A 16,398-nucleotide genomic window follows, 5' to 3' on the forward strand; every position below is an offset into this window, starting at 1 on the left:
GTGGCTTTGTGGGTGCCGATTCGAATGTTTGGCTCCAGCTACAGAACAACAGTCGGTTCTTTGACTCAATAAATCTTTTTGAAAAAAGGAAAGGTTAGTTCCTTAGAACCTATATTCAGTCCTTTGGAGCATTTTTGGATGACGCTAAGGGCAAATTTATTTATTTCTAAAGCTATTTAAAGTGACTTTTTCTTTTTTCCCCCTTAAAAACTCCGAATTTTTGACATTTCAAGTGGGCAGCAGTGCGATGGGAATGTCAGACTGACGAATGCTGTAGTGTATATACAGGCTGGTATTCATGATGTCTCCAGATGGCTAGGGTGGTATTCCAACACTTATCACGCCAGCCATAAATCCTTCCAATTCGCATTGACAGGGTCGATAACTCCATGCTGTGTTTACCGACAGGGATCAAAGAGTCAAGTGCACACTTTCTTAACTGTACCCCCCCCCCCCCCTCTCCTTTCCCCCTAGACAATGACATCAAAGCCCTTCTGATTTACACGATAATAGACATTAGAAATTTGGCAGCTTATCCCCACCCTCACCTCCCCTAATCATGACAACTGAGAGCTAGACATCAAGGGGGAAATGGAATAAATACATAAATACATATAAATATAACAGCTCCAGCCCCCCACCCCCCCTAATCATTACAACTGAGGGCTAGACATCGAGGCAAAAATGAATAAATACATATGAATATAACAGCTCCAGCCCCCCACCCCCCCTAATCATTACAACTGAGGGCTAGACATCGAGGCAAAAATGAATAAATACATATGAATATAACAGCTCCAGAAAAAAACCCTTCTTTAGCCAATCAACAACAACAACAACAACAACAACAACAACAACAACAACAACAACAACAACAGAAAAAAAACCCCAATAAAAAAGATAGATACAGTATTTGAAATCAAGAGTGACGACATGTTTATTATAGATAGAACGAAGTTGACTTCACTCAGGTCTTTGTTATTATTATAATTTTTTTTTTTTTTTTGTCATCTATGTTTGTGAGTAATTCTCACAAAACTGTATTAACCACACTATAAACGTTCAAGGTTACACATGGTTTGTTGCTCCGTTTTACTTCCGAATGGCAATATTGTGAGTTTCTTAGCTAAGCTCACACTATCTATATGATTTGATTAGCTGAAGGATGTGCCAAAAACGCCTCTGTCGTCGCTCTGGTTTTTCAGTTATATTTTTTGGGGGTATGTTTTCATTGTTTTGATTTTTTTAAGGGTTGGCTGAAGAAAGGTTTTCAGTCCGAAACGTATCGTGTTTGGTATTTCGTTGGGTTGTCTTTACTCGGTACTTAGTTATTATTTTTTTGGAGCGCCATTTGGGTGATTAATTCTTAATAAAGTCCCTCCAACAGACTATAAACATTAAAAGCTACCATAATTGTGTGAGTTGATTCGATGTAAATAATAATAATAATAATAACAATAATAATAATAATAATAATAATAATAATAATAATAATAATAATAATAATAATAATAATAATAATAATAATAATAATAATAACAACAACAACAACAACAAAGACTACATTTGACATCTTCCTAGAGATCACGACCTTTCATTGAAGAATACAACTGGAACCACCAAAACATGGGATACTCAATGTAACCTCTGACCTCACCATTTATTTGTGGAAAAAATAAAGATCGAAAGTGAGTTTTTAATCAAACGACGGGATTGGCCAATTGTCCTTCATAACATCTAATTCTAGTACCTGTTGATAAGAACAACAAATATTGGATAAAATTCTGCCCTTGTCTCTCCTCACAACCCCAAATTCTAGTCCCCCCCCCCCCCTCCCTCCCTCTCTCTCTCTCTCTCTCTCCAATTCCCAATTCACCGCATCTCCCTCCCTCCCACCAGCTTTCCAATTAGGCGAGGAGTTTTATCTATCCAAAAATACAAGCCTTGATTACAAACGATCAGATGAAACACGGCGTTGGTTTAAGTGGCTGCCAAATCAACTCAGATATCTCGATTAACAGCCGTACTCTGGAAAAACACCTATTTAAATATTTGGCCAGAAAACTCGTCCTTCAAATATCCATCGATTTAAATGACCCACATCTTGGCAAATAACTCTTAGATTTGAGAATATACGTGTCTTTATAATGTCCCAGGTTTGAGAGTTTTTGCCAAGATGAGAGTCGTTTAAATCGATGGATAATTGAAGGACGAGTTTTCTGGCCAAATCATTAAATACCTGTGTTTTTCCAGAGTACGGCGACTCAACTGGTTAATAGTTCCCAGCTCCGTGTGAAGTTTGATAAGAATGAAGTGGTAAGCCAAGACTTGGAAGAATTGGAGTGAGGAAGAGAGAAGGTGGTTGGTGGATGGTGGATGGTGGATGCTGTGTGGATTGGATTGTGGATAGACCTCAATGAGATATCAACTACCATCTCCACCAACATTGGGGTTGATGGCCCTAGGACGCTGGCCTGCCACAGGAAAACACTCCTCTTATTTTCTCGCATAAAAAAGAGAAGAAGAAGAAAAGAAGGAGAGGCGGAGGAGGAGGAGGAGGAGGAGGAGGAGGAGGAGGAGGAGAGAGAGAGAGAGAGAGAGAGAGAGAGAGAGATAGAGAAAGAGGGAGAGAGGGAGGGAGGGAGAGAGAGAGAGAGGGATATATATATATATATATATATATTATATTATATATATATATATATATATATATATATATATATATATATATAGAGAGAGAGAGAGAGAGAGAGAGAGAGAGAGAGAGAGAGAGAGAGAGTCGAAATCAAATAACATAGGGTGTCTAGTGTTTTCAAAATTCGAATTCTTGAACGAAGAACATCTTTCATAACCCAACGGAAAACCGGCGTTGACACCGTTGTAAGACTATGGAAGGAACGAGATTGATGGCACTCAGCTCTTTGTTATTGTTTTTATACAGCCAATGTAATAATTAGTTCTCACTAAATTATATCAATCAGAGTCTCAACGCTTAAGGTAACAGATCCGTTTTGTGTTGTTATAGCGGGCTGGCGGAAGTTGTGAGTATTTTCCTAAACTAATAGCATCAACATGAAGAGATAACACACACACACACACACACACACACACACACACGCACAAAACCCAACACATCTACTTATGTTGCTGTAGGCTCGTCCGTCAAATGCGGAAAAAGACAAGACAATAATATTATAAAAGCTACAGGAGCTGGAGGCTGCCATAGGCTGTGTGTAATCACGGGATTTGAACCGTTGCCAACAATAACACACACGAGTTATAACAGGGACAAGACAAAACAAGAAAAGGATATAATACAGGGTTAATACCGGGACACGGACGATAAAAGATGCATGGTTCAGAACACCTAAAAAAACAACTATTAAAGTGTAAAAAAGACCTGGGGGCCCACTAGCTCAGTTGGTAGGTCACTTGCTTCACACGTATATATGATAGGACCCCCCCCCCCCCTCCCCTAACCACTCAGCAGTGATTTGATTGCTGATCTGTTAGATATGGCCATGTCTTCTGAATTTGCAACAACAACAAAATGGTCAAAAGACCCTCAAGCACGGGAGTTCCTTGAAGATCAAGATGTGAACAAGTGTGTATGAAACGTGCCAGACAAAGCAAGAAAGAAAAAATACATCTCCAAAAATCAGTCTACTTCGACTAGGGATCGAACCTCAGACCTTCTGATTCCCGGTCAGACGTGCTACCATTACACACATCTGACCGGTAATCAGAAGGTCTGAGGTTCGATCCCCAGTCAAAGTAGACTGATTTTTGGGGAAGTTTTTTTCTTTTTCCTCGTATTTTTACTTATTGATTTGTCTTGCACCTTTCTAACACAATTGTTCAGATCTTTATCTTACACCGGTGCCTGCTCCCTAGTTTCTTAATTTGAGTTCCTTGAAGATTTCTCGAAGTCCCAGGTTCGAGAGTTTTGCCAAGATGAGGGTCATTTTAATAGATCGATATTTGAAGGGTGAGTTTTTACTAATATGTGTGTTTTTACCCAGAAAGCGGGAGAGATGTCGAAAAATGAATTTCAATTTTAAATGATCATTTAATTTAATTTTTCTTCCTCTTTAAGAAATTTTATCATTTCTCATCCATAAAGTAATTCTTAACAATTGTCTTTTTATGACTATAAGACGCCTACCCAATTTTTATTGTTATAATTAGAATCAATTTCACCCCACCAGAAGCCGCAACGGGGTAGAGGCTGCACTTTCTTGTATTCGTGATTTATTCAATACAATATCAAAACAATAGCTAAGAAGTCTACACACTTGACTGACACGAGCAAAATAAATAACTACTTTTAGCGGTACTGGATTGATGCTATGTGTTCATGTAATATACTCACAACATCCGCCAGCATTTGTGTAACCTTTAACGTTTATAGTCTGATTGATAGAATTTAGTGAGAACCAATAATTAAAATGGCTGTCTAAAAACAACAAAGAACTGAGTGACGTCAATTTCGTTCAATCCACAAGCCGCAGGGTCGAGATCAGGGGGGAAAAGTCGCGGCTAACTGTCCAGAAATGACGGTACTCCATGTCTTCTATTTATAGCTTTATATTCAATGTTCAGCTTCTAATTCAACCCGACATAAATACCGTTTTGAGGTGACGAGTCAGATATGAATGATACAAGAAAAAAATAATCTAATACTCACCGATGATCGCGTGTACCCGGACTGTCAACTGTGTACGAAGGATGAGTGTGTTCTTTCTCCTGAAATACAAGGACGACGAGGAGAGGCTATTATTAGCATTGTTATCATGTGTAACATTTGAATGAAAATCATGGTCATCGTCGTTATAGTCATCGAAACGGCGCGACTTCCGGTCAAGAGGTCGACATTTGAGGGGGATTCCAAGCCAATCACTGTGGAAACTGGGAGGATGACCAATGCTGACGTCTGCATTGGTCGACCTGCTATTACTATCATTACTACCACTACTACTCCGACTACGACCAAAGCTGAAATGATTCTCACTGACAGCGGCTTCTCTTTCCCTGGTAGAAATGTTGTGTACGTCATGACTTACTATTGTATCATTATGGGACGTGGAATGACCATCAGGCACGGGAAATAACACGGACAGTGTTGTGTCATCGTTAACACAACTTACTCGTGCCTCCGTGTCATCGTCATTGAGGACATTTGTACGTTTAGAAGCGACAGGATGATGACCAAGTGACAAGCTCACGTGGTGAGTGAGTCTGGCATCACTGTACGAATGGCCGATATTTTCGTCTTCTGACGGTGAATGACGAAACCTATTGAAATCAACAGCAGATTTATTGTCCCTGGCATCGTGGCTACCACTTACTATAGGGATAGTCTGAGGTAAAACATTACGTACAACAGGAGGGTTTGTCTTAACACGTCTACCTTCAACGCTTTTAGAAGAAGACGTTGATGTGCTTTCATGCAGAGATGATGAATTCATTAACCTTTCTGTAAACGTGGACAATCCTACAGACGTTGTGGGATGAACACAGTTATCATCGTGAAGTGAGCATATCTGAGAAAACTGCTCTTTTAGAAGGTGAAAGTCCCGGTATCGTGGCATATACCCGATATCGGATCCGCTTCGCTCACAATGGTATCGCTGTCGAAATGGCAAAGATGTCACATCTACACCGTTATGCGGTGTCCGAAAGGAGGACACCTGGGTTTTTGGAGGATTCGACGATTTAGAATCAGGAGCTGTTGTGGAAGAAAAGTGGCCTTGTGGAAACGCAGGGCCATTATGTGAAGGATGCGGTTTTGAGTGACAAGGTTATGTGGAGATACACGACTAGAGGCAGATGGATGGGGATCTGCTGGATCAGAAAAGCCCGAATCACAGGTGGACGTTGGTGAAATGGGATCAGACGAACACGCGTCGATTTCCTCTGGGTCTTGAAATGTCGAGGTGAAGGAAAAGACAACTGGCGGAGAAAGACGAGTATTGGAGAATACTTTGCCAAGTTCACTTGATCTCAACGAACAATTTTCTTCGCTTTCATCTGACTCGTTATTAGAATTATTGCTAAGATTATCTCTTCGAGTCTTACAGCCGACATCAAAACTGAACAGATCTGCGGGACAAAGCACGCGATTTCTCTGAGGTAGTGAATCATTTATCGGAATCGTATCAGTACCATGTCCTCCCATCTCCTGTTCAACAATTGGGTGGCCCTTTGGACTGTCGCCGTCGTCCTCCTCGTCATCATCATCATCATCATCATCACAATCATATCGTCCATCACTCACCTTCCCATCAGTGTAAAAATTAGCCTTTTTGACCAACTCACTTTCCGAAAACAAGAATAGGTCTGAAGGAGACAGAACCTTCTTCAATACATCATTCTGTGGTGATTTCCTGAAGACTGTACGTTGTGGCTCATCAATCAAGAGAGAATTTGTCCTTTTCGTCATAGCAGACTTCATATCCATCCATGGCTTGTCCTCTCTACAACGATTCCAGGAACCCCTTGCTTTGCCGCCACCTCCACAGACATGGTATTCAGCTGGACGGATGGCCATACTGGCTTGTGTTTGATTGTCTGAGACCGTTTGGTTTGTGTTATACACGTAGGGCGTGTTGTTTTCTTTGTCTTTACCTTTATCATTGTTATTGTCATCATCATTGGCATTGAAATTATCGTCATCATCCTTATCTCCATAGTGACAACCATACTCATCATCGTCGGCGTCATCGTCATTTTTACCACCACCGCCTTCGTCCTCATCATTATCATCATCGTCGTCTTCGCCATCATCGTCATCGTCATCATCATCATCATCATCATCATCATCATCATCGGCGTCGCTATCGTCATCAGCATCATCATCGTCGTCGTCATAATCATCCTCACTCAGCTCTTCTGGGATGACATTTAAATAAGAATGACGGTAAGAAAAGTAACCCCTACTGTTGGAGAAGGAGTTCATTCCAGTTAAACCAACACTACAGCAACCAATTCCACAATCAAGCCCCGACACCCTGGGGTTTTCATGACGACAAAAAATGTAACAATCTTTCGTTATGTCCTCGTCTTCATTCTCCACATTGACCAAGGTTCCCTCACCATCCCCGTGGATTTCGTAATGACAAGAATCCCGAAACGAAATATAACTGTCTCCAGAGAAATACTCACCCTCATCACCCCTATCGCACCATCTACGATCGCCATCTTCCACATGTTCGGGAAGCTTGTTCAAATAATACACATGTGCTGGGATGAATTCATCCTCAAAGACATTATTGTCACTATTATTGTCGCCTTCATCTTTATCGTCTGCATCTTCAATATCATCACCATGTTCCGGGCTTTCAACAACGTAAGAAAACAGACCAGACGCGCAATCGTATTTCAAAATGTGTCTAGAATCATTCCGAGCAGACGACGGTGGATCCAAGGGAGAACTGAGACGTCCTTGGTGCTTACAGTCGCTTTGCAGAGCCACGTTGGAAAATGAAGACGACACGGTTGCTTCATCAGCATCGAATGTTTGAGACAGATGCATCGTATTTGTGGCATTGCTGAAATCATCACATCCACTATCTAAGTCTGAAACCACTTGGATGCGACTTGAATTACCGCTGACTTGTTCGGTTCCTGAACCGTTTCTAATTGGACTCTTATTGTCAGATACATTGGCATCGATTACGTTCGAGTGAAGAAATTGTGTTTTATTAATATTTTTGTTAATGTTACCATTTGTTTTATCCTCGTCATTTACAGCACGATCTTCAGCATGTTCAAAGTCACTGGAGAGGGGGATCTGAGTTTGTCCGCCATTTTTGTTATTTGGTTTCGGTATTGCTAACATTGGCTCATAATACAAATATGAAAACCGTCTCGTTCTTCTCTCGTCTTTATTAACGATAAGGAGTTTATTGTTATTCGTAAAAGTTTTAGATGTATTATTACCGTCTCTTTTACTAGAACCGGTTTCGGCCTCTTGTTGAACGCAGACCCGGCTGCTACCATCAGATCTTAAGACATGAAGTTGTACCGGTCTCACATCATCAACAAACTGACAACTCTCATTTGTTTCACTCAAGTTGTCTCCCGTATTAACGTCTGTATTATCACTACGATTTTTCATGATATATATCAGTCGAGCAGATACATCACTATCTTTAGAACTGGTTTCGTTGTCCGTTTGATTGGAATACAAAGCATCGTTTTGAGAATGAATCTTGTTGCTTTTGGAATAAGCCCTTTGTCCAGTCAGTTTTGGTAACGATATGACGGGTCTTAAAAACAAATATGTGTGACACCTGGTACGCCTGTCCTTACCATCATCACTGTCACCAATACCATCAGCAGCAGCACCACCACCACCAACACTACCACCACCACCACCGCCAGCCATGCTTATGTAAACGCTCTCATTCATACCATAATGACTAGCATTAATGTCATCATGTTGGCAGGACTTTTCTACGCCTGGAAACATTCCCTCACAATCGTTTGCAGCCTTCCTACATCCTTGATCTTCCATAAAAGCGCCTTTCTTCTCTCCAGCATCAATATCTCCTGGGTACTTCCCAACCTGATAACCATTACCATCTGTCGTCAATTCACCATGGTGTTGATTATCATTAGGACTTTCAGCTATCTTTTCCCCAAACGATGGCCCAGACACGGAACGAAAATAGATCCTATTAGAACTGTGAGGATCTGTGATTTTTGAATAGTTTATAGACGAAGACTGTGTTAGTGGAGACATAATTTGTAGTTCATCCATTGAACGAACAGTTTTGCGTAGTGGCATGTCTGGTTCATGAATCAAGGATGTGTGACATCTTCCATGACTAACATTTGATTTGGACGGCTCCAATTTCTTATTTCCATTGTCATTTCTTGTATTTTCACCGTCGTTCTCATTCCTCGAGCCATTGCCAACGTTGGTCTTCTTTTGAATGCCAGTTCTTGATTTTCTTTGCCGGTTGAGTTGTGTCCCTTTGATTTCTATAAAATATTCCGTGGCCTTTCCCCCCAAAGGAGACTCGGAAACTCCATGGCCTTTGACTTCTTTGGAAGATTCTATATAGAAATAAGAATGACGACACGTAGGAATAAGGTTGTCTTTGGGGGATTTGGCCTTTATCACGTTGTCAGTTTTACGATTCTTGGAGTCGTTGGTGGACTCCATGTTGGTGTTTTCAGTACCCAGACCAATGTATTCTCTCTTATGAACTAAAGTATCATTACTGATGCTAATGTTTATAATACTATTGTTACTGCTCTTAGCTTCATTGTTATTGTTACAGCCATTGCTCACGGTGATGTCACCGTGACCGGTCAACTGCTCACGCCGGATTCAGAAGGCACGTGATGTGTTTTGACCACTAGTACGGGCTTGGCCGTGACGCCGTGCAAGGAGAATTGGACAGGCGGGGATAGCTCAATAAACCTTTAGGGGAAATGGGCACACATCCGCACTTCCACACCAAGTTTATTGGTTATTTCATGAATATGTCTCGGTAAAATCAAGCTGCGCAAACACGTGAGTAATAGAAAATGGTTCCAATAATCAAAGGTTATAATATGCACGTGTGTATTCGTTTAGAAATCAGCAGAGTCTAATATCAGTAAATGAAATCGTTTTCCAAATCCCGAGAAGAGTTGAAAAATCTGTTGTATAATATTCAGTTGTTCCAATCACATTGTGCCAGATTATTTTCATACCCGATATCAGGAACTATGCTCACCCATGACTGTTTCTATTGTACCGCAAACTCTAACATGATAAATCCATCACACTAAAGACATAGGCCAGCTACATGGTTATCCATCACTCCGAAAATACAAACATCCTTAGTCAAAACTAAAGCAGACTGAACAAGGTGGGGAAATAAACATTGAAAGTATCGTACTTGGTTTATGACAAAAATCGAACTCAATTCCACCAGAAAATCTGATTCTAATTTTATAATTTATATATCAATAAACAGAACTAAAAAGGCAGCTCTCCATCAACAGCCACTTATTCCAACAAAATAAAAAAGACAACGGCATTAGATGGAGAAGTTTGGAGAACAGTAGTAGGGAGCAACACAGACAATACATGTAAGTGTGTTCAAATACAAGCGATACCTATCGAAGCGTGTAAAAACAACGTATCTAGATCCACAATAAAACAGAGCGTATTCAATAACGTTATGAGGACACAGAGACCTAGTGACACTTACATAGTGACCACATCCATCCTATACCCCCAGTCTAGTGTAGACTATGTAACCTTCATGGATATTTATCACTTACTTGGAAACTGATACGGAGAGAAATAGATCTACCCTACTCTGAACAAAAACAGATATTTGACATTTCGTCCTTCAAATGTCGATCGATCAAAAAGACCCTCATCTTGTCCAAAAAAAATCTCAAATTTTGGAATTCCTTGAAGACCCGTGAAGTCCCAGGTTTAAAATTTTTTGGTAAGATCAGGGTTATTTTAAACGATCAATATTTGACGGACCACTGTTCTGGTCAAAATAATAAATACGTGTTATTCCAGAGCACAGAAGAGTTGAAAGACCAAGAATTTGACTTGTATAACAATCTAATCCAATATTTAAATTTCACACACGGTAAATAATGGAAAGCAATAAAGACCTGCGGTTTTTTCTTTTTTCTTGACTTCCCCCCCCCCCCCCCTTTTTTTTTTTGGTGGTGGTGGGGGTTAGGGTTTTTTTCCCTACATTGTCATCTCGTTTAATTAATTTCATTTACAACGAAGGGTATAAAATGTATATATAGTTTTTAGGTGCGTAAGTTATAGTGTATACTGCCGTGTACCAACTAAGGCATACCATATCATGTCATCATACAAGAAAACGTGCCATATCATACTGGGACAGAAAAGTGTGAGTCAACTCTACAGCAATCTATTAAGAGTCCATAGAATCAACAGAGAAAGTTTGAATTTTGGAAACAAACAGGTTACTGTTCTATGAGGCAAATATGACAGGGATATTCCGATTTAAGTCACTAAACAAATGACGGTATTCTATGAATGAGAAAGCGACTTCGGAGGTTGTGAAAGCCAACTCCGTATATGCAAATGAACCCGAAAGAAGCAACAATGAAATGTAAAGAAGGGATGTTTACACTACATTGATACATATCCACATGACAATAAGATATAGGAAAATAAAGGAGAGAGAGAGAAAGACGAGGCCGAAGGGGGGATGAGTGGTGTATTGTGAATTTGTATTATAACGTGAACTTTCAAGAATGACAGCAATGAGTACCAGAGAGAACTAGAGACCTTTTTCTGGGATATCCTCCAATGGAATCCAGAGCTTAAGACATAAATAACGAAACTTCAAACAATCCAATTTACAGTGATAGAATTTCATTTTAAATTCCACAATGAATTGGTTCAACATGAAATCGAGAGTTCAACAAAAACTTCTTTGGTTAAAGTACAAGTCGACACAAGCTAAGCACAGCATCAACATTATGAGTCCAACTCCACGAATTCCAAATTCCAGAAACAACAAGAAGTTGAAAGGTTTGACTCCAAACCCAATCCACGTATCACAATAATCACTACTGATATTCCAATCGTCAAGATTAAATTTCAATGTGTTTTATACAAGTATTAGATTTCTCTATGATTAAAATAGTGCTTCCAACCACCACAGACAAATTTCAGCGAATGGTCTTTATAACCAAATTCTAACCGGATGTACATCATAACACAGTCAAAGAACAGCCATAAAAACAACATTAATCTAAGACACCATAACAACCCTGACCAGTCACAACCTAATTTCTTTTCCAGAAAGTCCCGCCCACGAGATGAACAACTTCCAAATCATAAATAACTAATATCCATTGCATTCGTCCATCCAATGGACGTTATCTCCAAACGAACACTCAGCCACTATCATCCCAACAGTTTCAGATGTCCCAATCTTCCACGGTTGTAACGATAAACCCTAATATTATCTACTTCTCCCATGCCTACCCTTATAGCCAATTATATTACCGTACACGACTCACATGGTGGTACTCAAATAGCTACCCTTATTAGTTAATATTCGAGTCATTTAAATAATCACCAAGACTGTCTCTCGTATGTTAAGGTACAGCCAAACTACAACATAGGGGTTATGTGATTTCATAATACATGTAATTACAAACAGACCAGTGGCTCAGAAAGACATCATAAAGTTATGAAGCATGGAGATTAGAGCGTCATAAAACCTGGTGTGAACCCAACGACAGCAGCAAACAGGTCGGGCCCTGATCTGACAGTTCAAAATCTCAAATAAACATAGCTTGAGTGAGTGTGTGAGGACAGGCAACTTACCAACTATATTAATGACACAGCGATGGTGTTGGGCTTCTAGATTCTCCTCATTTTCTTCTGACCAATGCCCACCTCAAATCCTCCTCCCCCATTTCACTCCTTTCTCCTCTCATGCTCTGTAATCACTCATCTATCCCTCTATTATGGAACCTGAGCAACGATGTGGACAGACAGCATTGTCAAAAAAAACGACAAAATGGGAAAAGGTCGAGCGACAACGTTCACGGGTCCAACAGAATGGAAAGGTTTCAACACGAAAGCAAAGCCCCCCCCCCCCCTCCCCTCCCCCACCAAAAAAAAAAAAATAAATCTGGGACCGCGATGTCCGATGACCTTAGAGGCGAAAGTTATATATTATAATACATGTCAAATCAGTCACATCGCATACAACTGATATATCCATCTAATGGTCATGTGACTTCTTGTTGTTGCTCTGCCTGGCGAGTGATTGACATGGATGATTTTTTTAAAAACCCCAAGAACTATTATCGTATAGTATGAGCCTCGGTTAATCAATCAACAGATAGTGCATCATACATTTTTGGAAATTACGTCCATTCTCGTACATTTAATTAAAATAGTCGTAGAAACATTTCACTTGTTATATTCTCATTCAAACATTAAAATAAAGTAAATTATTTTCCCCCTGAGAACAACTGCAAATCGGGAACCGACGACCCATAGCCATCTGAAGTACTTGCCTATCCCCTGAAGCAAACAACTCGTAGATCCTGAGCATCATCAAAGTATGGCATCATTCACAATTTGAACACAGGCGATTGAAAACAAAAACAATGCTTAGTGCTGTTGGATGTTGCGATGCAATTCCTTCATCAATGTATCTGAATAGTGTGATTAATAAATGTCCACTACTGTGGGACTGAACTATTTGTTTGTTTTGGAATGGACTAAAATGTAGCTATGGGATTAAGGAACGTTTGCCAGGCCTTTTCAATGACTGGAAATAATGGTCAAGGGGAATGGACAAAATGGCATGAAATATTCTGATTGGTCAATGCTTCGTAACGCTTGAATCATCAATTCGTCCAACATGTCGTCAACATGATGTATTGCTGTCCAACGATTGGCTATTTCTAATTAAATAGGAACACAGTGCCTTTTTAAAAAATGAAACATGTAAACATGCCCATGGGTATATGGCATACTGGCTTGTAAATGGCATATTGGCTTGTTTGATATTTCGAAAACAGTGAACATTTTTAAAAAATCATGATGGTTATTTCCACGTGACCAATGACTCGAACGCATGGAGAAATAATATAGATCATCTCCATTGTATGTGTGACATAACAACGGGGGTAAACAAAATATGCCTGTTGTAAATAATAGGAAAAAGAAAAGAAGGGGACATCACCGAGTTGATAGACAGAATGAGGTCAAAAGCCTTTTGTCTCTATAAATCGTGAACAGTGGGGGATTGACAATTTGTCACGTGACAACAAAAAATAGCAACCAAAGTTGACAAGTTCTCACTACGGGTCTGCAATCCGATACATCATCATCATCAGCCAAGAGACAGCCATTCAAAACCCAAACGTTGCCGCCATAGCTACCTTTAGTACATGCCAAGCAGTCGAGTCGGGCAACCTTCTAGTTTTAGAGTACTTATCACAATATTTTCACACACTGATGTTGGACCGGCATTACGACATCGTTCATCTTTCAATGGCCTGCAAGCTTAAATTGTGAGTGAAGCTCAGGATCTTTGGGGCTGATTGCTTCAAGTGTCAGGCATGTACTCAAGATGGTCGTGGTTACAACATAGCTGCTATCAACGACAGGTTGGACCCACGAGCGAGCCAATCGACATTTGACCTCTACGAAAATCATATGTCAGTCAATAATCTATTAACAATGGGATAGAACAGTCGTGACATCACATCCTCTACTTTTCTGGTTCTTAAATCCTTGGAAGTGTGTATGTAACCAGTCCTTAATGAATAGATTACATAATGAATCATAAGGTGGCATAACTATTTTAGTAGCAGGATTTATAGGCAGATTCTAAGAACTACGGGACGTCAAATGGTGAGGATGGATGATCTTTATTGACGACCAGAATATATTTAGACTAGAAAATAAGATGCCATCACTCTGACACCAGAAGATCATTTGTATTCAATTCCCAGGAAGAGCAGTTTTACACTTCAAATGAAATAGGAACCAGTTGATTTTTTTTTTTGACATCACACTTTTCTTCCCTATTCACGAGCTTTTATAAAGAATGCATGATGTTGACGCCATTCTGCCCTGTCCATGTTTTTAGACCGCCAATGGGGCGATCAGCTCTCAATAAATTCTATTAATCAGACAATAAGTCTAAGGCAACAAATAGTTTAGTGTGTTGGTACGATTGATCTGGCGATCAGAACTTGTAAATAATGCAATATCCCCCCCCCCTCCCCTACATGTGTTTATCTCTGTACGACGACTTCCAACTTAAACTAACTGGTCACCCCCCCCCCCCCCCTATACACACATACACACACACCCGCTCCCTCAGGGCAAAATGTATGCTTTTCGTGTTTTGTTTTTATCTTTCCTTTTCTTTATTTTTCTTTTCGAAACTATGATGCCAGTAGCAGGGAAAGTGGGTTCCGTTAGTTCAATGGGACTGATCTATATTCAGCTTTTCGACCAACAGAGTCATCGATCACATGATTTGTTGCTGTCCAACGATTAGATATTATAATAAATGTAAAACACGCTACTTTGTGTCAAGCTGAACAAAATGACTTCTCGTGATATTGGAAATAATGTTGGCCATTTTAAAACCAATAACTCGGGCACATGGAAAGAATGAAGTTGACGTCATTCAGCTCTTTGATACCGATTTTGTATGATTAGTTTTCACTAAATTCTATCAATCCGACTGTAAACGCTCAAGGCCACAAATGATTTTGTGTGTTGGTACGTTATATCTGGCTGGGGATGTTGTGAGCATTATACCTAAACGTATAGCATCAGTAGATCGTCCTCACAAATCTTCACGAGCGAAGAAGGTGGATATAAAATGAAGATTTTTGTTCAAGCAGGACTTGACGATAACCACCCAGAAGAGAAGAAAAAACCCATGATTTGATCCCACTTCAATGAATGGGCCAAACCAGCAGTAAATCAGCGTAACCCCGTGCCTACGACCTTTGCAACAATCTCACGGCACGAGACCGTCGCCGTCGTGATGCTGATGACCTTTTCATGGGGTCACGTCAGACCAATCCACTTCACTTTTCATCTTTGTTTTTTAACCAGTTAATTGACGTATTCTGGACAATAAAACAAAAACTCGTATTTTAAAATTTGGCCAGAAAATTGGTCCTTCAAATATCGATCGAATTAAATGACTCTCATCTTGGCATAAACTCTGAAACCTGGACGTTCTTTGAATACCTCGCGAGTTCCAAGGTTTGAGATTTTTTGCCAAGATCAGTCATTTAAATCGATCAATATTCGAAGGACGAGTTTTCTGGACAAATTTTAAAATACGATTTTTTTCCGAAGTACAGCTGTTAACTGGTTAAAGGTTTTATGGCGCGTGCGATACTTTAGCGTCACTTTTGTGCCAGTTAAAAAAAAAAAAAGGAAAAAAATGGGCCAGTAAAAAAAGTCCTGAGAAATCCCGATGTAGCATTCAGAGTTTTTATCATGGTTACTTTACATATAGCCCATTAAGAAAAAAAAAAGACATTTGGTTTGGATAATAACAGGAATTTCATTGGTTGATTTGAGTTTACATTTTAGAAAATTCCTCTCATCACTTGGACTCGAGTAGAACGTTCAGACAAATTGTTGGATGATAGATAGGTCTACAGAGGACATTCTATACAACCCATTGGGACATTTGTGACTTGAGAAAGAAAAAGTTCCATCTCTCATTCCTCTATTCAATACTGATGGCACGCATTTATGTAAAATACTCACAACATCCGCCAACGGGATATAACATATTCCCCCCATTGCCCATCTAGTCAAATTGTCGGATGTCTGGTCTAGAGAGGATTTTCAAGACAACCCATTGGGACTTGAAGACTTGAGAT

At 39.9% G+C, this 16,398-nt stretch overlaps 1 protein-coding gene across 3 annotated transcripts in view; it reads right to left on the bottom strand.

Annotated features, from left to right (window-relative positions):
- The window catches only part of LOC144976313 (FH1/FH2 domain-containing protein 3-like), a 188,572-nt gene that overhangs the window by 53,914 nt on the left and 118,260 nt on the right, over positions 1-16,398 (bottom strand). For all 3 annotated transcript variants that reach the window (XM_078920511.1, XM_078920509.1, XM_078920510.1), the window contains exon 7: positions 4,688-4,746. In XM_078920511.1, the coding sequence (XP_078776637.1) occupies positions 4,688-4,746 (59 nt within the window). The remainder of the gene's footprint in view (positions 1-4,687; positions 4,747-16,398) is intronic.

This window comes from Berghia stephanieae, chromosome 7 (assembly GCF_034508935.2).
Source record: "Berghia stephanieae isolate SIO BIC M18660-M18661 chromosome 7, UCSD_Bste_1.3, whole genome shotgun sequence".
Lineage (NCBI taxonomy): Eukaryota > Metazoa > Mollusca > Gastropoda > Nudibranchia > Aeolidiidae > Berghia > Berghia stephanieae.